The 19169-nt window shown below is 43.5% G+C and overlaps 1 protein-coding gene across 4 annotated transcripts in view; it reads left to right on the top strand.

Annotated features, from left to right (window-relative positions):
* Nucleotides 1–19169, top strand: part of fhip1aa (FHF complex subunit HOOK interacting protein 1Aa) — a 23061-nt gene extending 3892 nt beyond the window's left edge. The window contains exons 2-13 of one of the 4 annotated variants that reach the window (XM_081714683.1): nt 4629–4752; nt 6541–6738; nt 8139–8834; nt 9849–10007; nt 10515–10601; nt 10901–11068; nt 11541–11620; nt 12410–12609; nt 13158–14147; nt 14596–14741; nt 15533–15653; nt 16563–19169. In XM_081714683.1, the coding sequence (XP_081570809.1) occupies nt 6634–6738; nt 8139–8834; nt 9849–10007; nt 10515–10601; nt 10901–11068; nt 11541–11620; nt 12410–12609; nt 13158–14147; nt 14596–14741; nt 15533–15653; nt 16563–16792 (2982 nt within the window). In that variant the 5' untranslated portion in view covers nt 4629–4752; nt 6541–6633 and the 3' untranslated portion in view covers nt 16793–19169. Of the gene's footprint in view, nt 1–4628; nt 4753–5115; nt 5336–6540; nt 6739–8138; nt 8835–9848; nt 10008–10514; nt 10602–10900; nt 11069–11540; nt 11621–12409; nt 12610–13157; nt 14148–14562; nt 14742–15532; nt 15654–16562 lie in introns of those variants that run through there. The other 3 variants (XM_027017885.3, XM_081714681.1, XM_081714682.1) reach the window with 3 other exon arrangements.

The following is a 19169-nucleotide window of genomic DNA, read 5'->3' as shown; positions in this document are numbered from 1 at the left end:
AGACAAAGCCACTGCATTCTGAGACTGTAAAACTGGTCAGTTCTGGGAGGGGTGATTGGGAGAAGGTAGAGCAGCTGCAATCTGGTCCTCTCTGCCGGAATATTTCAGCAACTTGTGACAGGAGACTTTACATCATCCACTCACCTTAGACACCAGTGGCAGAGCTATAGAGGTAACTTGGGCACCTGCCAGAATATGTGTGTGTGTGTGTGTGTGTCTGTCTGTAAACCCGGAGAGATGCTGTGTACCTGGAACCACTCCCAGATTGATACACAAAGGGGTTCGTAATTTACCACCCCTGTAATCAACACCATACTCATCTTTTGAAACACAAGAGACAGATTCTTTTGCCTTTTCTTAATTGCAGAATTCAGGTGTGTTTGTGTGTGTGTGTGTGTGTGTGTGTGTGTGTGTGTGTGAGTGAGTGAGTGAGAGAGAGCTTGTTTTCTAATATCAGGGAGAACCTGTTTTCCAGAGAGTTAAGGAGGTTGAAGGGGTGTGTCTGGGTGCTGCAGTAAGGATTTGTAACTATGAACTTGCTGTGAAAGAATTGCCGTCAAGGACTTACTGATTCAAGAGTTTATTTAAAAGGAAGTCGCCCAATTCCTTAACATGCTTCTCTGTAGTGATGTTTGTTTGTTTGTTTATTAAAAAACAAATATAGAGGAGTCACAACAGCTGGAACTGATATTCAAAAACATGAGGCTTAGCTTTTATGTCTTTTTTCCCCTCAAATACTACACTTTAACTACATGCTTCAAATACTACACTTTAACTACATGCTTCAAATACTACACTTTAACTACGTGCCTCAGATACTACACCTTAACTACATGCCTCAAATACTACACCTTAACTACATGCCTCAAATACTACACTTTAAAAGCCTGCCGTGTTCAAACATGTGATTGTGTAGTTCAGCCTCTGACCTGTCAGGGTCTGTCAGGTTCATCTGAGGTGTTCATTGGCATTGATGTTACTAATATTCTTTGCTAGGGTTGTTGTAAAACAAATTGCTCCTAATATGTGCGTCTGGGCTGTCTGCCATTCTTTAACACCTCTAATGGCGAGGCAGAGTCTCTCTAGCTCTAATCTGAGATTGATTAGTGTGTCTAGTAGGGGAGGAGGACCTTTGTGAATGCGCTATACCCAGCCACCTGTTGGCTAATCCTAGCATGGTCTCATGCAGAGTGGCATGCCATTAGAACATTTGAAACGGTTCTGTAGTCTACGTGCCAAACTCTAAATCTGGTCTCTTGACGGTCTATTTGTCTCCAGCCTTAATATTCCTGGATATGCAGATATTCAGTGTCTGTGTCTAAAAAGCCCTGAACACCATGAGCAAGGTTGTGCACCCTTACAGTTGTTTTAAGAGAAACTACATTAAAGGCTAAGCACCACCTAATGGGCCTCCTTATCTTAGCTACTGGAAAAAATGTATATGTGAATTAAAATGAAAATAACATGTTCATTTCTTTAAAAATGATGAATTCAAGTACATGGACAGAAAAACCCCATATCGGTCCGGAAACTAAAGAAAGTTGACGAGTGATGTCACTGGTGGACCACAGGGAATGACTCTGTGATCAAACACCATTATGACTGACTTGAATTGCAAATTTTCCAGCGCTTGTTCTTCAGATTCCGAAGATATTTTTCCGAAGATATTTTTAGCTATACTGAAACCTCATCCTAAAAGTAATCTTGTCTATTAACAATTATTTATAACAGGGGCGTTTGATTAGGTAGCCAGGTATTGGTTATATTTCACATTTTACTAGTCATCTATCTAAGAGAGATACCTAGGCAGTGGTAGCTCAGTGGTTAAGCTACTTGCCTTGTAATTGGAAGGTTGCCAGCACAAACTCCACTGCTGCCAATGTGCCCCTTAACCCTCAATTGCTCAAGTTGTACTCAGTCATAATTGTAAGTTGCTTTGGATAAAAGCCTCAGCTAAATACCGTTAATGTAACTATTGTTAGCAGTGCTTTCTTTAGCTAATAACCAATGTCTTAGCTAAGATAGGTAACACCTTTGCTTTAGTGGTCTAATGTATCTTTTTTGGTAGGTTAATCATATGTGTCTAGTTTATCTCTAGACTTAAAATGTACTGAAATAAAATAAATTAAGTGTTAACCACTCAAGTGTTTGGAAAGATGCTGGATCATTATGGGAAATGGAGCTAGCTGAGAAATTCGCGCTGAGCTATACAATAGCTAGCTACCTAAACGCACATGTTCGGTTATCCTTACTGTTGTAAAAGTGAATTCACATTCACAAGATACTCTATAAATTTCAGTAATCCAGTCATCGTGCACACCTACATAATTGAAGCCACTTGTGTTTAATACTGGTTCTAGTAATTCGTATTAGGATCACAAATCATCACAGAGTTATGTCACTGTGGAACTCCTGACCAAAGGCACTTATTTAAGCTTTTGCTAAAACTTTGGGGTATGTAACGTTTCTTTTTCTCAGGAAAATGCAAGTTTTTGAAGTGATGATTCACGGTGTTCCTTTTGCTCGGCACGGGGCCATATTTAATGCCGAGAGCCAAACATTCACGGTAAGTGCCCTTCGTCTGTGCCCTTAGTAGGGTTTAAGTAGGGACGAGGAGGGCTTCTTTCGAGGAAAAGCCTGTTTTGTTCCCAGGGGCTCTCTGTGGGATTACTGAGCTCTCTTGGTTGCATCTGAAAAATGAGTTCGCCTCTCATTTAAGACGCTTTTTCACGGCTTGATGCTACGCCTATTTCTGTTCATATTTGCCATTTCTATGTAAATAATTTGTAAGTCAGTGTCTTTTTGCATGCTTCTAGGTAGGTGTGTGTGTGTGTGTATGAGGTGGGCCAGTATATCTTGGCTCAAGTTCATGTTAAGGGGTGGTTTACAGGCAGAATGATTCTAATCTGGAGTTTTATTTGTGATGGTATCAAGGCTTGTTATGACCCTGGAAGTTCCCAATGAGCCTAATTAACCCAATTACTCTGATTGGATAAGCAAAACCAAGATGCAGCAAATACACGCCCAGTAATCTGCTGAATGGTCTCTCTCTCATACATTAACACAAACACACACACAGAAACACATTGGGGAAATCAGAAGAAATAATTTATTAGAGGGCCGGGACTTTACTCCAGTTTAATTGGCTAGTACTGTAAACTTATGTCAATTTGAATATCTTTCTTGTCCCTGATATAATAGTCACTTGCAGTGAACAGAGAAAGTTGCTCTTCTCATGTGCCAGTGGATTACTGTGTGTTTGTAATTCGGGTCAGTTTTTCCTGATAACATCAGACCTAATCTGGTTCATCCTAGGAAGCCTGCTGTGCCTCAGTTGACTGGTGTTTTGTAAGCATCTATTTGTGTTGTTAAATTGTGGGCACACACATCCCTCCCTTAAGTGGATGGTGCAACAACAGGCTTCCACTTCCAATACACTCGGTGTTTAATTTTGACCTGTCTGGATTCAGTGGTCCTGTACACTCAAGTCACTAGCTTTAACAGTGCCCCATGACTCATGATCTCCTTGTCCTGTTTGTAAGGTATGTTAATACTTCATTCAGAAAAAGGGCAAACATTGCATTAAAAGTAACTGATGGGTCAGCTTTCATTTGCATAATTAGCAAAGATATGAATCTTCCCGCAATGCATTATTACCCACTTTTATCATTTTTTGTTTGGGTTTTCCCTTTAAATGAAGGTCGGTTTCAAGGGTACGAATTTTAGACACAGCAAACAATCCTTCCTGAACGGAGATAAGGTAGTCTCTGTGTGCTATGATTTGTTTGCTAGTTAATGCAGGGACAGATAGATGGTGGTATTATATTACAGAAAACAGCTATCTGTCTTAAATCGATTAATCGTAGCTGTGGTGTGTTGGTAGTCTTTTTGTGTGTCTGCGTCCCCATTTAAACTCACAGTCTAGTGTGGAAATCTCATACGACCTCAGGGTTTAGGCCAGCCAGAATCAAATGGGTGAATATCGGTAAAGTTTTGACCTGGTTAACTTACAAGAAACACCAGACATGCACACTGCCCAGTTCCCTGTTTGTTCTCAGCTGTGGACCTGTTGAAGGAGCTCCAAGTATTACTATCTCCTCTGACGCAAGGCATAGCAGAGCTTTGGACTTCTCTTTTAGGACTACGCAAAGCCTTAAAGTGAAGTCATCTTACTTCTGTTCTGTGACGCCCCCCGTTTGTGTTGCTGAAGAGGAGTCTGATTGACCAGAAGTGTATGACCCTCGGGAAAGTTCATGACTCCCTCAGTGTGTGTCCCGTGTCTCCTGTGTTTCCCTGAGACAGGGTGAAAACCTTCGTTCTCGTCTTCTGTCGATCACCACCCCCCCCTCTCTCCCTCCCTCCCTCCCTCCCTCCCTCTCTCCCTCCCTCTCTCTCCTCCCCCTTTATCCCACTATTCCTCCCTTCTTTTCCTCATTCCTGCTTGGCCAAAGGCGTACTGACTCACTCAAACCTCTCTTACATCCGCTCACTTCTTCTTCTGCCTCCTCACACCACACACACACAAACACACACGCACAAACACACACATTCATTCCTCTCTCCCACAGCAAAGCTGCTCTTACTCTGTCTCCCTGCTGGTCTTCACCCGAGCTGTCTCACTCTCGCAGGCGTCTGGCTTCTTCACCGCTCGTCAGTTTGAAGTGCGGCTTGATTGTCTGAAGATGCTGACTTTCTGTCTGTAAGACGATTCCCCCCAGGCCAACTGCAGCTCACCACTATGCTCAGACACAGGTAGGAGGGCATTTCAAATATTCTGCAAAACATTCTGAAGTACTGCCTGCCCTTTCCCTTTTTGTGCACTTTTATAAACTTTCTTAGCCAGAACAGATTTTTTTTTTTCTTCCATGTGTGCGTTCTCTTTTGCTCGATACTAAATGTGATTGGTTGAACATTTGCCATGTGCTGTGTTGTCTCTTCAGCGATTGGCTAGAAAATGTTGTCTGAAGCTTCAAAATGAAGCAACCCCACCCCCTCAAGCTGGTGGGGCTCCTGGTTTTCATGTCACACACAGCTGTTCATGTTCTGTTAGGTCTTCATATTAAGAGCATATTCATTCCACCTTGCGAAACTATGGCACAGTGTATATGTACAATGCTGTGAACTCAGTACTGTTGTAACTCTGACTTTTATTAACGAAAAAACAATAATGCATATACTGATTAACAATCGTATATGTAGTAAATGCAGTGGGGATAGTATTTAGTGGTGGTGTTAAAAAACGTCTGTCTGGACTAACCCAAATATTACTCTTGCAGTGATTCCTGATCAACTCAGATGGAGATTAATTTCTCTTAATCACGGAAGGTGTTTGCAAGTGTGTAGACTTTATATTGAATTTTTATTACAAGCGGAAATATGTTTAGTATACATACAGACAATAATCTACACACAGCTTTCTAACAATAAGACACAGTCAATTTCCTCTCAGGAATGGAGTTCTGGGAATGTGGTTATCCATCCTTATCCTTCTTTAGCTATTCGTGTACACATGACTAGATATGAAGGAGACACGAGGCCACACAGAATGTGGCAAGTTCAGATGTTTATGCCATAGCTGTGTTTCCAGAAATAACACACCACAGGGGAACACAAAGGAAACAGCTAATAGCTCCTGAGCAGCTCGTCACAGTGTTTAACGATGAGGTGGTGATTGTTGGCAGGTTGGCTTGAGCTGATCAGTCTGCCGGACTCCTGTGTGTGTAGATGTGCATTAGCCTCCAGCATCAGCGCCCGTTTTCAGGCAATTATTTATGCATGTGGACTTAATTGGGACTGCTAAAAATAATACCAAGGGCAGTAGGCTAGCCCTTGCACATGGTCTCTCATTAATTTTTCAGCTTGTGGTGCATAAAGAGAAATGAGGCAGACGCTATATATGCGTGCAATGGGATTAAAGCATCGGCTTCTGACCTCATCCGCATAACTCTCTCGGGCCTGAGGTCAAAGGCTGCAAACTAACACACGGGTAGCTGGTAATTGAGAAACTCTCATTCTATCCCTGCTGTATATGACCGTGATGCCGTGCCCAAATTAAGAGGCATTTCAACAAGCCACTCAGAGTCCTGTGGAATTCTGACACTCTGGGACCCTATGCTACCAGTTAGTGTCAGAGTGCATTGTGGGATGGTGGAGGTTCAGTCTCTGATGGGTCTCTGTGGGTGCTGAGTCACTGTTTTTCCTGCAGACATTCCTGTCATAGCTGCAGAGAGGCCTGGGGGGGGGGGGGGGGGTTTGCTCCTAAGGCTTACGACTGCTCTTCTTAAACGTTGGGATTTAGCTGTGATAACTAGAAACCTGTACGTGAAAAATAGAGTGCCATTAGGGTAAGTGTTTAAGCAGTTAAGTAAGTGTATGTATGTGTATGAATTATGTATTGTGTATGACTTTTTTTTTTTTTTTACCATGGAATTCTACTTCACTAAGACGTCTGAGCCATTTTTCTTGTCTTCTGCTTGTGTGTAAAGAGCATCATAACAAGGGGGGTCTCTTTTTTTTCTTCTTTTTTTTTCCATCCTCCAGCACATTCCATACGTTACTTGTAGTCAGGATGCAGTGAGGACACTCCCCCATTTTCAAGCACTATGGTATAACCCACGCTGTGAGGTCACAATAATGGCATCTGCAGTTGCCAGCGGGATTCGGACTGGCCAGTCAGTGGTCCTACAGGGCGTGGACCCCGAAACATGCATGATTGTGTTCAAGAACCACTGGGCTCAGGTAATGATGGACTTCAACAGGTCACTGTTCTCCCAGTACAGCTTACAGACTTATTTAAATTCAAATGCATTTAAATAAAAGGCAGGAACAGGACAAAACCTAAAATGTCTTTTTCCATTACTTGGTGGCCACGGAAAGTGTTTTTTGGCGTCGTTTTAAAAAAACAACAACACAACAGCTGCACGTGCAAGAGGAAAGTTTACAGCCACACGCTGAATACATGCAGAACGTGGTTCATCTGCCATTGCTGCCATCCTCCCCCTTCAGCCAAAGCAGAAAAGAGTAACAGCAAATCAGACACTTGTGCAGGCTATCCTGGCGGTGGCTGCCTTGTAAGGATTTTGGAATGTCTTTCACTTCTACCGCACTGTTCCTGGCTGGGTGACTCTCTCCGCTTACAGGGGCCTTATGTGCAGCATTTAAAGGGCCAGGTTGTGTTTACTGAGGGTCTCGGAGCAGGGGGCATGTCTGTCATAGCTGACCACCTGGGGGTGGGTGGTGTACGATGGAGCAGCTGATGAGAGGGCTCAAACAAACAAACAAAGCAGAACCGAGCCGTCCCAGGAACATTTACTAAAGTTAACCAATAACCGTGGTGTAAGAGTACACTTTTCTACAGTCAGCCTTATTCCATTTGGTACTGATCTGCATCTTTGCAGAACTGGCCCTAGAGCTGGAGAGCCTGTATATGTGATGGTAATCTAACAGAGAAGCAGCAGGGATCAGTGGTGCTCTGAGAGTACCGAGTGTCCTAAACGCAGCCGCTCACACGCATAGATGCTTCCTCTTCCTTATCTGTTAGACACTAGGGCGTTATGCGCTCCACGACCTGGCCGTGTTGGTTCAGAACAGGACCGGGACAGGGATGGGCAGTCAGGCTCAGCTGCAGGAAAGGTCATGGCAGGGTGTTGATAAGATTGCCCCCCCCCCCCCTCCCCTCCCCCACCTCACTTCCACTTCCTGGAACCAGCCAACATTGCTCGCTCACCTGTTCTCTCTGCCCCCGCTCACCTGACTGGCTACTTTGTGACCATGGTAACGTGTTTGCGGTTGCCAGGACAGAGGGCTCATTGTTTTGTCTCAGGCTTCAGTTTACTTGCAAGCTCCGATTCGAAAAGTAACTCTGAGGTGGCGCACATTACAAGTGATGTTGGGGATGTTGATTTTAACCTGCGCAGTTAGACCAAAGACATGCTGCATTACTTTAAGCCAAATCTTCATTTTCATTGGCTCACATGGATGTGGTGATTCAGCAAAATGTACACAGAATAGACATTCAGGATGCTTACAACACACAATTTTTAAAAAAGTGGTTAATGGACTCATTTGCATATTCTGATAACATTTAACCAATGACATATTGATTCTTCCCCCTCATCCATTTTCTTGGTGCTGATCAGGTAGTTAAGATCCTAGAGAAGCATGACCCCTTACGCAGTGGCCTGAGTGGAGTCCACAGCCTCATGGTCGGAGGTCACGGACCCCGTTTCGGCCCCGTGCCGTTGGACGAGGCCAGCGCCGTGCAGAACTACGTGGAACACATGCTTTTCCTCCTGATTGAGGAGGAGTGTGGTCAGAGCGGCGCCATGGGTCCCATCCTGGAGTTTGTGGTGACGGAGAACGTGATGGAGAGGCTGTTTGTCTGGAGCCTCCGGCGCGAGTTCACCGACGACATGAAACTGGACCAGCTCAAGATGTACGAGATGCTGATTGGTCAGGCACGCCAACCCTTGCTGCACCACAAGCCAATCTTGCGGCCCCTCATGATGCTCCTGTCGTCCTGCTCGGGCACGGCCGGCGCCACCGGCGTGCCCGTGGGCGCCGGCTCCCCCGCCGTGGAGGCCGAGCTGGTGCTGCTCCTCAACCAGCTCTGCTGTGTCCTGGCCAAGGATCCGTCCGTGCTAGAGCTCTTCTTCCACACCAGTGAAGACCAGGGAGCAGCCAACTTCCTCATCTTCTCCCTGCTCATCCCCTTCATCCACAGGGAGGGCTCCGTGGGCCAGCAGGCCAGAGATGCCCTGCTGCTCATCATGGCCCTATCGGCCGAGAACCACGTGGTGGCCAAGCACATTGCTGAGAACACCTACTTCTGTCCGGTAGGGGCTCTTGGGCTCTCGCGCCTGCAGCTCTACCATTTGTATTCACTTGGCGTCTGCGCTTTTAAAGCCTGCTGGTTCAGGGCTCTGTTCATTGGTCAGTTTATCAGTCTGGCACTGGGAGGTTTGGCCATAACATCATTCCTGTCTCTTGGCCAACTAATAACTGTATTTACTGCTACTTTTTAAGTTGTTTATATATTTGTTGGAGAGTGCGGTGAAAACAATATTAAGAAACTGTTGACATACTGTTACTTTATCCTTAGGTAAAAGCAGACTAAATGTCTTAGGTACGTGGTGACAAACTATTCTTCAGTTTTTGTCACCAGTAGACGTTTTAAATATTCAAATCAGTATAAATGAGTGTTACAGTTCCCCTGGCCATCCACTACCATTAAATCATAAACATAAACACATAGAACATTGACGACTGATGTGACGATTAGGACCATAAACACGTTGATGTATTTTATGGCGTTAGTCTTTGTTTTAGCATTATATGATGTTTGCTGTCATACAATGAGATATTATTGTTATAATTTATCACATTGATTCTTTATGAATCCCTCCATCCCAACAACTTCACTTCAGCCTTTTTGCTGGTTGATGGCCTTATACAGAATTATCATCATCATCATCATCATCAGTGAACATAATCCTCCATGGTTATGAAATGTTAAGTGAGGCCATATCTGCCTTTACTTGATGACGTGAAGTCCATGCTGATGTCTGCTGGAGAGGAGCAGGGTGTCTCTGGGTCTGTTCGGTGAACACCTGCTGTGAGCTTTGTTAAGCAGGACTATTCAGGGGAAGATATAGCTGCATTTTATATAATCACACTGGGCTTTATTGTAAAACCGTTTGAAGACAGATTATGACCCACATGTTAGTCTCATTTGTGTGTGCATAGAGGCTTCTACACATGTCCAGACCTAAACGTCTTGTGCCTAAATGTCTACAGATTCTAAGTTCAACCGTAATTCTAAGTAATAATATATTATTTTCCTCCTGTAGGTTCTAGCTACAGGTCTGAGTGGTTTGTACTCATCCTTGCCCACTAAGCTGGAGATGCCCAGTGAGGACTGGCACTGCCTGCACAGGGAGGAGTGGCAGCAGCTGCCTGCTCTCGTCCAGTTCCTCAACTCCCTTGAGTTCTGCAACGCCGTCATGCAGGTAGGAACAGGAGTGACTGTGATGGCTGAGTGAAGATGAGTACAGAAGAGTGATCACTAGAGGCTGGCGTGACTTTCGCCGGGTGCACGGTACGCTGCGGTCCGTAAACTAAGCTCTGAGCCCGAGCGTGTTTCAAAAAAAGAACAGCAGCAAACGGGCTTGATTCGGTCCATGTTTACTGACACTTTTCAAACACTGAGATGTACCAAACACAGCAGAAGGCTTTTCTGCTGGGTCTGGAGGTGCGTACGACAAGTTGTAGCAGAGAACGACAAAAAGACAGGAACACGGAATAATACAGAAGACGTTAATGTAAGATGAGGTGAAGCAGCAGCCCGGTAACAAAACAGTGGTACACATCAAAGAGTCGTGGCTCTGCTCTAACTGGATTACTCAGTGATGTGGCTTTACATGGGGGTGTGGCTTTACATGGGGGTGTGGCTTTGTGATGCCCTGTTCTTTTCTTTACTTCATGTCAAAGGTAATATGCTGGTTCTATTTCTGCAGGTGGCCCATCCTACCATTAGAGACCAGCTGGTTGGTTACATCTCCAATGGCTTTCTAGTTCCTGTTCTAGCACCAGCGCTGCATAAAGTGAGTGGCCATCATTTCCACCTTTTAATGTAGCTCAAATATAATGAAGACGCTATTTTCCCTCACGCTGTGTAGATTTGTTTCCACTTTGCTCAGGTCAGTAGTTCTCCAGCTTCCTGTGGAGGAATATGTGTATGTGTTTAAGTAAGCAAGCAAGGCATGAGATACTTGGATGTGTCTGTTCTCGGATGTTGGTGGCAGAACTGACTCATGAACGGGTGAATGAAACTGTGTTTTTGCTGTTTGTGTAGCTGACCCTGCAAGAGGTGGGATTGGTTGTGCTTTTGCTGCTTCTGTAGGTGACACTAGAGGAAGTGATGACCACCACGGCATACCTGGACCTGTTCCTCCGCAGCGTGACGGAACCCGCCCTGCTGCACACCTTTCTCAGCTTCATCCTCCTCCATCGCCATGACAACGTACACATCCTGGACACGCTGGTCAGCCGCATCAACACGCCCTTTCAGGTGCATTTCATCCTGCCTGACGACCAATCACATTCATATTCATTCAATCATTAAGAAACAAATATTGATAATTACTATATTAAATGTTATTATATTCTATTTTAAATAAAGATAACGCTCCGAAATCGATGCGGTCAATCTGACCCTTTCAGATGCATTTTACACCATGAGCTGTCCTTGTGGGTACTGTGGGCAAAACACCCATAATCCCACTTTACTGCTTTTGACCCAGGAGAGCAGGTTCCAGAGTGTGGTGTTTGGTGTTAATGGCTTCGTTCGGGTATGCCAAGAGCTAAGGCAAAACAAAAGAGAACTGGGTCTAGAAACACTGCACAAAATGGTGCAGTAATTCAGCTGTCCAATTTGAGTTTGAGGCCTTTGGTCTTTTTGTGTTGGTTCCTCCTGATTAACTGGTTTGATTGGATGGCCTCTTTTGTAGTGATGGCACTCACTGGATTCTCTTCTGTTCCAGCTGGGAACAATCTCACTCGCACTTTTCCGCACTCTGATTGGTTTATACTGTGAGGATGTCATGCTGCAGCTCATACTGAAGTGAGTGCCTTCTAGTCATTTGAAATACTATTAGTGTTCATTTTAAGTAGTTACTATGCTTGTTAACTACTGTGTAGTATAAACTGCAGATTAAGGCTTGGGTTATTCTTAACACTGATCTATCAATGCTCAAATGAAGACATGCTACAAAACATTTGTGTAAGTCTCTCTGGACAAGGGCATCAGCCAAATCCTGTGAATGTAAATGTAAAATGCAAACCTCAAAGAAACCACAGACAAGTCTCTCCTATCTATAAAAGTCTAAAATGGATATAAATCGCTGTCCTAAGAGCTAAGATTGTTAAATTTTTTGTGCTATGCTTCTGTATCCACTATTCAGTAAGCCACATTTTGGCTGGATGTCAGCATTCACATGCACTTCCAGGCAGCGTGTCATGTTTCATAATAAACACTCGATCCCAGATAATGACTAGCTCGGGATTTTTAATCTTGAGTTGTTTCTCTAGCTCTTCCGATACACTTTCCCTGACCCTACAGAAACCTAAGACTAGACTTAAAAGGCTTCTGAGTCATACATCACTGTACAGGTCAGTCCACAGTCCCATTTAACCCATGTCCACTAAACTGAACCAATCTTGGGCCCTGATTACAGTCCTGTCCACACCGCAAGTTTTCAGAAGTTTCAGATTAGCCAAGGCCTTGGGTTAAAGGACACTCGGAAGCTTTCTGTTGATGGTCTCTCTTTGCAGTGGCCCGTGCTGTTCGCTCTAGCATAGTGGCAGGATGGAGGCTCACGTACTGAGTCCTGATGGGTCTCATCTTCGGCAGGTATCTGATCCCCTGTAACCACATTATGCTGAGTCAGCGACGGGTGCTGAAAGAGAGGGACTGCTATTCCGTGTCTGCCGCTAAGATCTTGGCCCTCACGCCATCCTGCTGCTCTCCAGAGATCGTCCCACCACCACTCAGACAATTGGAGTCCATCCTGTGGTCAAAGGGCACAAATGACTGTAACTCAGGAACTATTGGTAATGTAGTTTGTTTTTGTTTTTGTTTTGTTTTTTGGTCGTGTGTGGCGTATTTGGGTTAGTGATGGATATCATGTTGTGGATACAAGAAGCATGCAGTTCTGTACTGGTTAGTGATACAGAACAATGTTTGAACCTTAAATATATTTTGCAAAATGAAGGTCTTATCCTGCCTTTTTTAAAAATATGATTATGGAAGTCGCCATCATTCAAAAATTTTTTTTTTCTTTCAGTTAATTAGATTTTTTTTTTTTTTTTAGGCCTGGTATTGGGTATGAGTGATTTGAAACATGCTGACTTCTTTGGAAAATAAAATAAATAAATAAAAAACATTCCGCTGACAAATCAAATTATAATCACATTCACCCCAGTTCTTCTGTAATTGCACTGTAGACTGACAGGAATGTTTGCATCACACAAATTTTAGTCACCACATCTAAACCCTAGGGCTTGCATTAATGTGGTTTGTGGATGCTGTAGTATTTGCTGTAACACACCTAGATTTGACTTCTTGTAGCTTCTTAATCATACATTAATTGACGTTTCAGAAATAAAGGAAGCCTACTCAGAGGAGGATGACTCTGACAACTCCTGTGTGATTGGTTCAGAGATCCACCTGGACGTTAGTTACCTCCACTACCTGTATGACGCCCACAGTGGCATCAGAAACTGTATCCTTGCATGCCGCGTGTGGTCCGCCCCCTACGATGGAGAGAACCCGCCCCCAGAGGCGTACCAGCCAAACACACTGGAGGAGGCGGGGAGGTCTCACACGTCCAGCTCCGCCCACAAGGCCTCAATGAATGTCTGGACTCGCCCTAAGGTCAACACACAGACCCTTAACGACCCCAGTGCCGCACCCAGTCTGGAGCTGGAGTGGGACGATAGCTACGATGCTGGCACCGCCCAAGCACAGCTGAAGGAAGAACAGGAGCCCCCCAGACACATACAGGACATGAGACGGACAGCCTTCATGCTCGTGAAAGGCTCCTACATTGAGGAGTCAGAATTCCAGAATGATGTTATGGTCTATGACCTTGTAGCCCAAAAGGACACCCAGGACCGCGGTATAAATAAGGCTAAACCCAGTCACGCGGCAAGTGAACCAAAAGGCATAGAAAAGGTGGGTGAACCCATTACAGATCTGGACACTCTGTGTTCAACGCCTGGATCCCTGGACAAAAAATCCGGAACCTGTAATGGTGTGAGTTTCTCTCCACAATCCATGGACACAGACCACCAGGGTAAAGGGAAAGATGGAGTCCAGCGCCATAATTCCACCCTCCACATAGTGGCTCCAGATGGAGACGACCTGGTAAGCCAGTACGAGGAGCTGATTCAGACTCTGGTGGCCGAAGCAAACCGGCCAACAAAAGTGGAAAAGAAATCCAAGAGTCCGGATGTGTCCATGGAGGATGAGGAGGATGACATGGATTTTAGCTTGTTCTCAGCTGAGACAGCAGAACCAGAGAAAGTCCCCTCACCGTTTGGGAGTAAAGCTCGCAGTCTGAGCAGGAATCACACTATACCTTTTACAGGTGAGATACATGTCCATTTTTGACTCTTTAACTATTAGCATTAGTGCACTGTGTAAAATGGGGAGTTATTCTGGCCATTATATCGCACTATGTTGGGGGGTCGGGGGGGGGGGTCCTAAAACTTGTCCTACAATTTGTATAACACTCCATTTTATTGCTTTAAAAGATTACTTTGTTTTTGTTATAAGCTTCATTTAAGATCAGAATCAGCTTTTACTGGGGAATAAAATCTAGTAAGGATCTTAGCTTTTTGTTAGCTTAATTGGCTTATAAGCGTTTTGTTAAAAATATTTTTTAATATGTGTACTCCATGCACTGTATGATTATAGGGGACGTTAGTGCAGCATTTAGAAATGATAGCAAAAGAATCAGCACATCTTTAACAGTGTGTGTGCATGCATGCACGTTGTTGCAGGGCCCTTTTTGAGTGTGCTGCTGTCTCGGCTAGAGAACATGTTGGGAAACTCTCTGCAAGTGAACCTCCTTCTGACTGGGATCCTGGCACAGTTAGCAGCATACCCCCAGCCTCTGCTGCGGTGCTTCCTGCTCAACACCACCATAGTGCTCCAGCCCAGCGTGCGCGCCCTCTATCAGGTGCTGCTCCCCTCTCGCCTTTCACCTCTCACCTCTCGACTCACACCTCCAGACTAGCAACTGCGTGTAGGCTGTCTTGGTGCACATTGGTGAACTGGTGTCGTTTCTCTTTCCTTAACCTTAGCATTCGTAGTGACCCACCAGGGAGGAGAAAAATTGTGTTGTGCCTTAACAGATTAAGGCTATACAGTATGAATGCCGTTGTGAGTGTTGATAATAAAAACAGACTCACAAAGATGTAGAAAGGCTTACAAACCTCCCAGAAGCTCCCGAAAAATTGCTTTCCATTCCTGCTGGGTCAGATACAGTGCTGTTGTGTCAGGGCTCCTCTGGGTTATGGCTGGTTGCGTCGGGGCTTGTCTGGGTTGTGTCTGGTTGCATCAGGGCTTCTCTGGCTTGTGTCTGGTTGTATTAGGGCGGCTCTCTCTGTGATGGTACTGGTGTTGTTGAGTCTCATGCATATTTAGAACAGCATGCGTTATTAAAAAATAAATCAAACAGCAGCTGCTTAATGCCAGACACACAAGTAAAGGCAGGCCAGTGATGAGATGAAAGCATATCCGACTGAATGATGCTCTGCAGTAGTATGTGGTACTGCACAGTCCCGGTTTTATGCCTACCTTCTTTTGCTTTGAAACTAGACATCATAAAGGACCTTTCATTGGGATTCTGAATAATCTGTAAACTTCATTCACACGTCTGCTGACGCACCAGGGCCGCAAACGGCGGCAGTTTGAACTTTGCTGTCACTGCTGTGTAACGCACGTTTCCTCTGCCGCTCTTTCCTATAGGTGCTGGCCTCACTGAAGAATCAGATAGAGCAGTTGGCAGTGACCCAGAAGGACTTCACCGAGCTTCTCACAGCGGCACAGCAGTGCCTGTTGGCTAGAGAAACTTCGCTCAGAGGTCAAGGTTTGTCATGTGCAGATTATGTCTTCATGCGTTTTTCTTTCTTTCTACACATTACTTTTATTTACCACTCGTACCTCTTTGCATTATACATGTTTACTGAGAAAGGTCGCACACATTTTGTCCATCTAACGTGACTGAGGACGAGTGAAACGATTCCAGCATCTCTAGTTAGCATGCTAGTTGCTATTGCTAGTTATGTGCTAGTTACTATATATACTCTATAGTATCCTAGTTACTGTAGTTACTAAGTTTTTGGTTGATTTATTTGATTAGCATTTATTTATTTATTTATTTAGCAGACCCTCTTGCCCTGTGTGATATACTGAAGTGTTTTTGGCTAGCCTAGAGACTAATCGCGACATCAAGGAAAAGCCATGTTAGCGGCAGAAAGGGAGTAATACAAATATACAAAATGTACAAGAACAATCTAAAAGATGACATTACATATAAGATATAAGAAGACATCAACGGATTCATCTGTTCTGACAGCAAATAAAAGCTCTAATTGAGAAAATGTAAACAAATAATCTGCATATTTTAAAAAAAGATCGGAAAAAGTTTGTGCGTGTGGTTAATATTTTCTGGATCCATGTGGATTTGAATAAAATCTGCATGAACTGCTCTGAGCCATCGGAGTAAGAGGCAAAAAAAAAGCTTTCCCAGTTCTGACAGTTTTGTTAATGGAATTTTCCATTGTTTTTAATTGTTCCTATGCTGCCTACACAGGACTTTATTTCCCAAAAGCCACAGCAAAGATCCTGAACATGATTCTCAGAATATTTGGGCTCATAAACCTTCCCAGACGTTTATGATTGATTTGTCTTATGCTTGTAACTCTTAATTGTATTGTTTTGAACAGACATGCAATGCGCAGTTGAAGTGAAAACTCTTTGATCTGTCTTCTTGTAGAGTTGAGGTCAGACTTGCACAGTCCTCACAGTGCAGAGAGGTCCTTAAGTTCCTCTACAGAGAAAACCATTAGGACCTTATCCATCCAGCCCAAGACTGTGGTCCCCCCAAACAGGACAGAGGTGTACGCCACGGTGATCTTCACCGAGTTCCTCAAAGAGCTGGCGGCCATTGCTCAGGAACACTCCATCATCTCCCACCTGCCCATGGAGGAGACAGACCGGTGCTGAACTGTTTCTCTCACCAATTTCAAGATGGTTTAGGTGGATATATTTTTTCTGTGTGTCCAGCCTTCAATACTGCTATTTGAAGACAATACCCCTTAAGCCCGTGGACTCATGCTGTTTTTGGACAGTTGCTTTTTACAAGGTTTGACAGTTTTTAGCTTTACAAAGTAAGATATTTCAGCTGTTTATAATATATATATATATATATTTTTTTTTTTATTTTATTTTATTTTTTTTTAACAATCCCAGCAACCATAGTGGTACGGAATGCAATGAATGTTGCATTGAGTATGTCTCTTTATGAGGAAGAAAGTCAAGGATTTAAATGGCACTCAGAGATGGTGACCTACATTGCCTGGACACACAATACCGGGCAACACTGCTGAAATTCCAACTCTGCGTGAAATGACCAAAAACTGCAACACAAGAAGACTCAGAAGGGTCAGAGGGCAGAGGCTGGGACTGTACCGTCCCCAACACCTGTCCACCAGCTGCTCTTCAGCTGACCAGACTGACTCTGCACTGTCCGTCTCTGTGGTATCCTTATTCATACAATGGCCTCATTTAAAGCGGCGCGTTTCACGCCCAGTCCCAGAGAGATGAATCATGTCTGTTTATAAGGTGTGTAGGGCGAGTTCACATCGCATGGAGAAAGGACATCATCAATTGGTCAAACAATTCTAATAGAATAGAGCAGTTAATGGGAGCTAGTGGTGATAGAATTTCATTCATTAATTACCACAGTAGTGTTGCTTTTGGCAGGTAACCTTTTTTTTTTTGCCTTAGAAGTGACAAATTCATGGAAATGGCTAATTCAACATGGTCGCAATAGATGGCAAATTCAAAACATGCGGTAGACTAGCTCCAGTCTGAAGTGTGTGCATTTAGAATACACACTGAATGTAGTCAAAAACACAGTCATTATATTGCATCTCTCTACCAATTTACATCAGTCTACCAATGCAACAGAGTAAATTCCATTATACCATTATTCTCATTCAGACCTTATCTGAAAACCTTAAACATGGGTGTATTGCTTGTTTTGGGTCAAACTAGCATATTATTAAAAGATATCATAGATGTATTCATTAGATGGTATGCTATTTCTTTTCCCACTGGGTGAGAGTATTTAAACTCTTTTTGAAGAGAGAGATTTTACTGCCATATTCTTTTTCAAGAAAATGTTATTTTAAAGTTTTATTGTATTTTGGGTGCCTTTTTTAATCTACAAAAAAAAGAAAGAAAAATGTTACTGTGTTTGTGGCAGAATGTTTGCGGTGTGCGTTCTGGTCTTTGGGGCCAGCACGCAATGCGCAAGGCAGCCAGCAGAAGAGACAGAATAGCATGTTCACGTCACGTTGGGTTTAATAAAGCTCAAGGGAATTTGTGAGCAGTGGCGTGAAGGGCTAGCTTCAGACCCTGGTCACTGGGCGGGACATGTTTTTGCAGTTCTTATAGAACCAAGAATGAAAGAGTGGAAATATGACATTTATCCATGCAATTGAAACACTGTGCAAAAATAATGGTTTAGCTGGGAACGCTTATTTTCATGGAGAGAAACAGCTATACATAAAAAAACAAACAAACACACAAGTGCTCTTTTACCATCACTTAAGTCTCAGAGAATGCACTTACGACTGTAACAGCTTTATACTGTGTACTAAAAGAAGTCAGCTACAAACATTACAGTGGTAGAATGACTTTATAGTCCCTGGACTCTGTTCTGGACTGAAAGGCAAACCTCACTCAGGTTAACACTAATCTTAAATATAATGTAGCAGGGGCCTGTTGGCATTCTGAACCTTTAACTGTTTGTCTCAAGATTCAAACAACAATGATGGCAACTTTCTGGAGATTACTCTACTGGATTATTGAATTTTTATGATCATTCTCACCAAATGCATCCTTGCATAGGTCAAGCCACAGTCTATAATTTTAATCCAAAGATATTTATAAAGACTGTTAAAAATATCAGGTATATTTTACAGGGATAAGGCAAGGATGTTTTTCTAGATTATAAATCATTGCTCCCTTAATTAGTAGTTAAAGAGCAGCCATTAATTCTGTGAAGGGAAAAAAAAAAACCCAAAACATTTTATGTAAATTATAATTGATGTCTACGATCAAAGTTAAACTGTTAAAAAGGTCAATAATTAAACATGTTTTTTCTTGAATGAGCAAGATTATCTGTAAATCACCCTTTCTCAAGGCATGTTTTCTGAATGTTGGGGACATGATTGCCCTGTTCTTAGTTCAGGTAACACAGAGCTTGTTCTCAGTACCCCTGCCATGTGTATTCCCAGGGTGTCAGAAATGCACAAACTTGTGAATAAAAATATTGTTTTCTTATCTTACCGCTGCCCTTTTGTGTGTGTGTGTG

This window comes from Electrophorus electricus, chromosome 5 (genome assembly GCF_041902795.1).
Source record: "Electrophorus electricus isolate QZ-2024a chromosome 5, ASM4190279v1, whole genome shotgun sequence".
Lineage (NCBI taxonomy): Eukaryota > Metazoa > Chordata > Actinopteri > Gymnotiformes > Gymnotidae > Electrophorus > Electrophorus electricus.
Note: the sequence above shows the minus strand (reverse complement) of the source record. Positions and strands in the feature narration are given on the sequence as shown.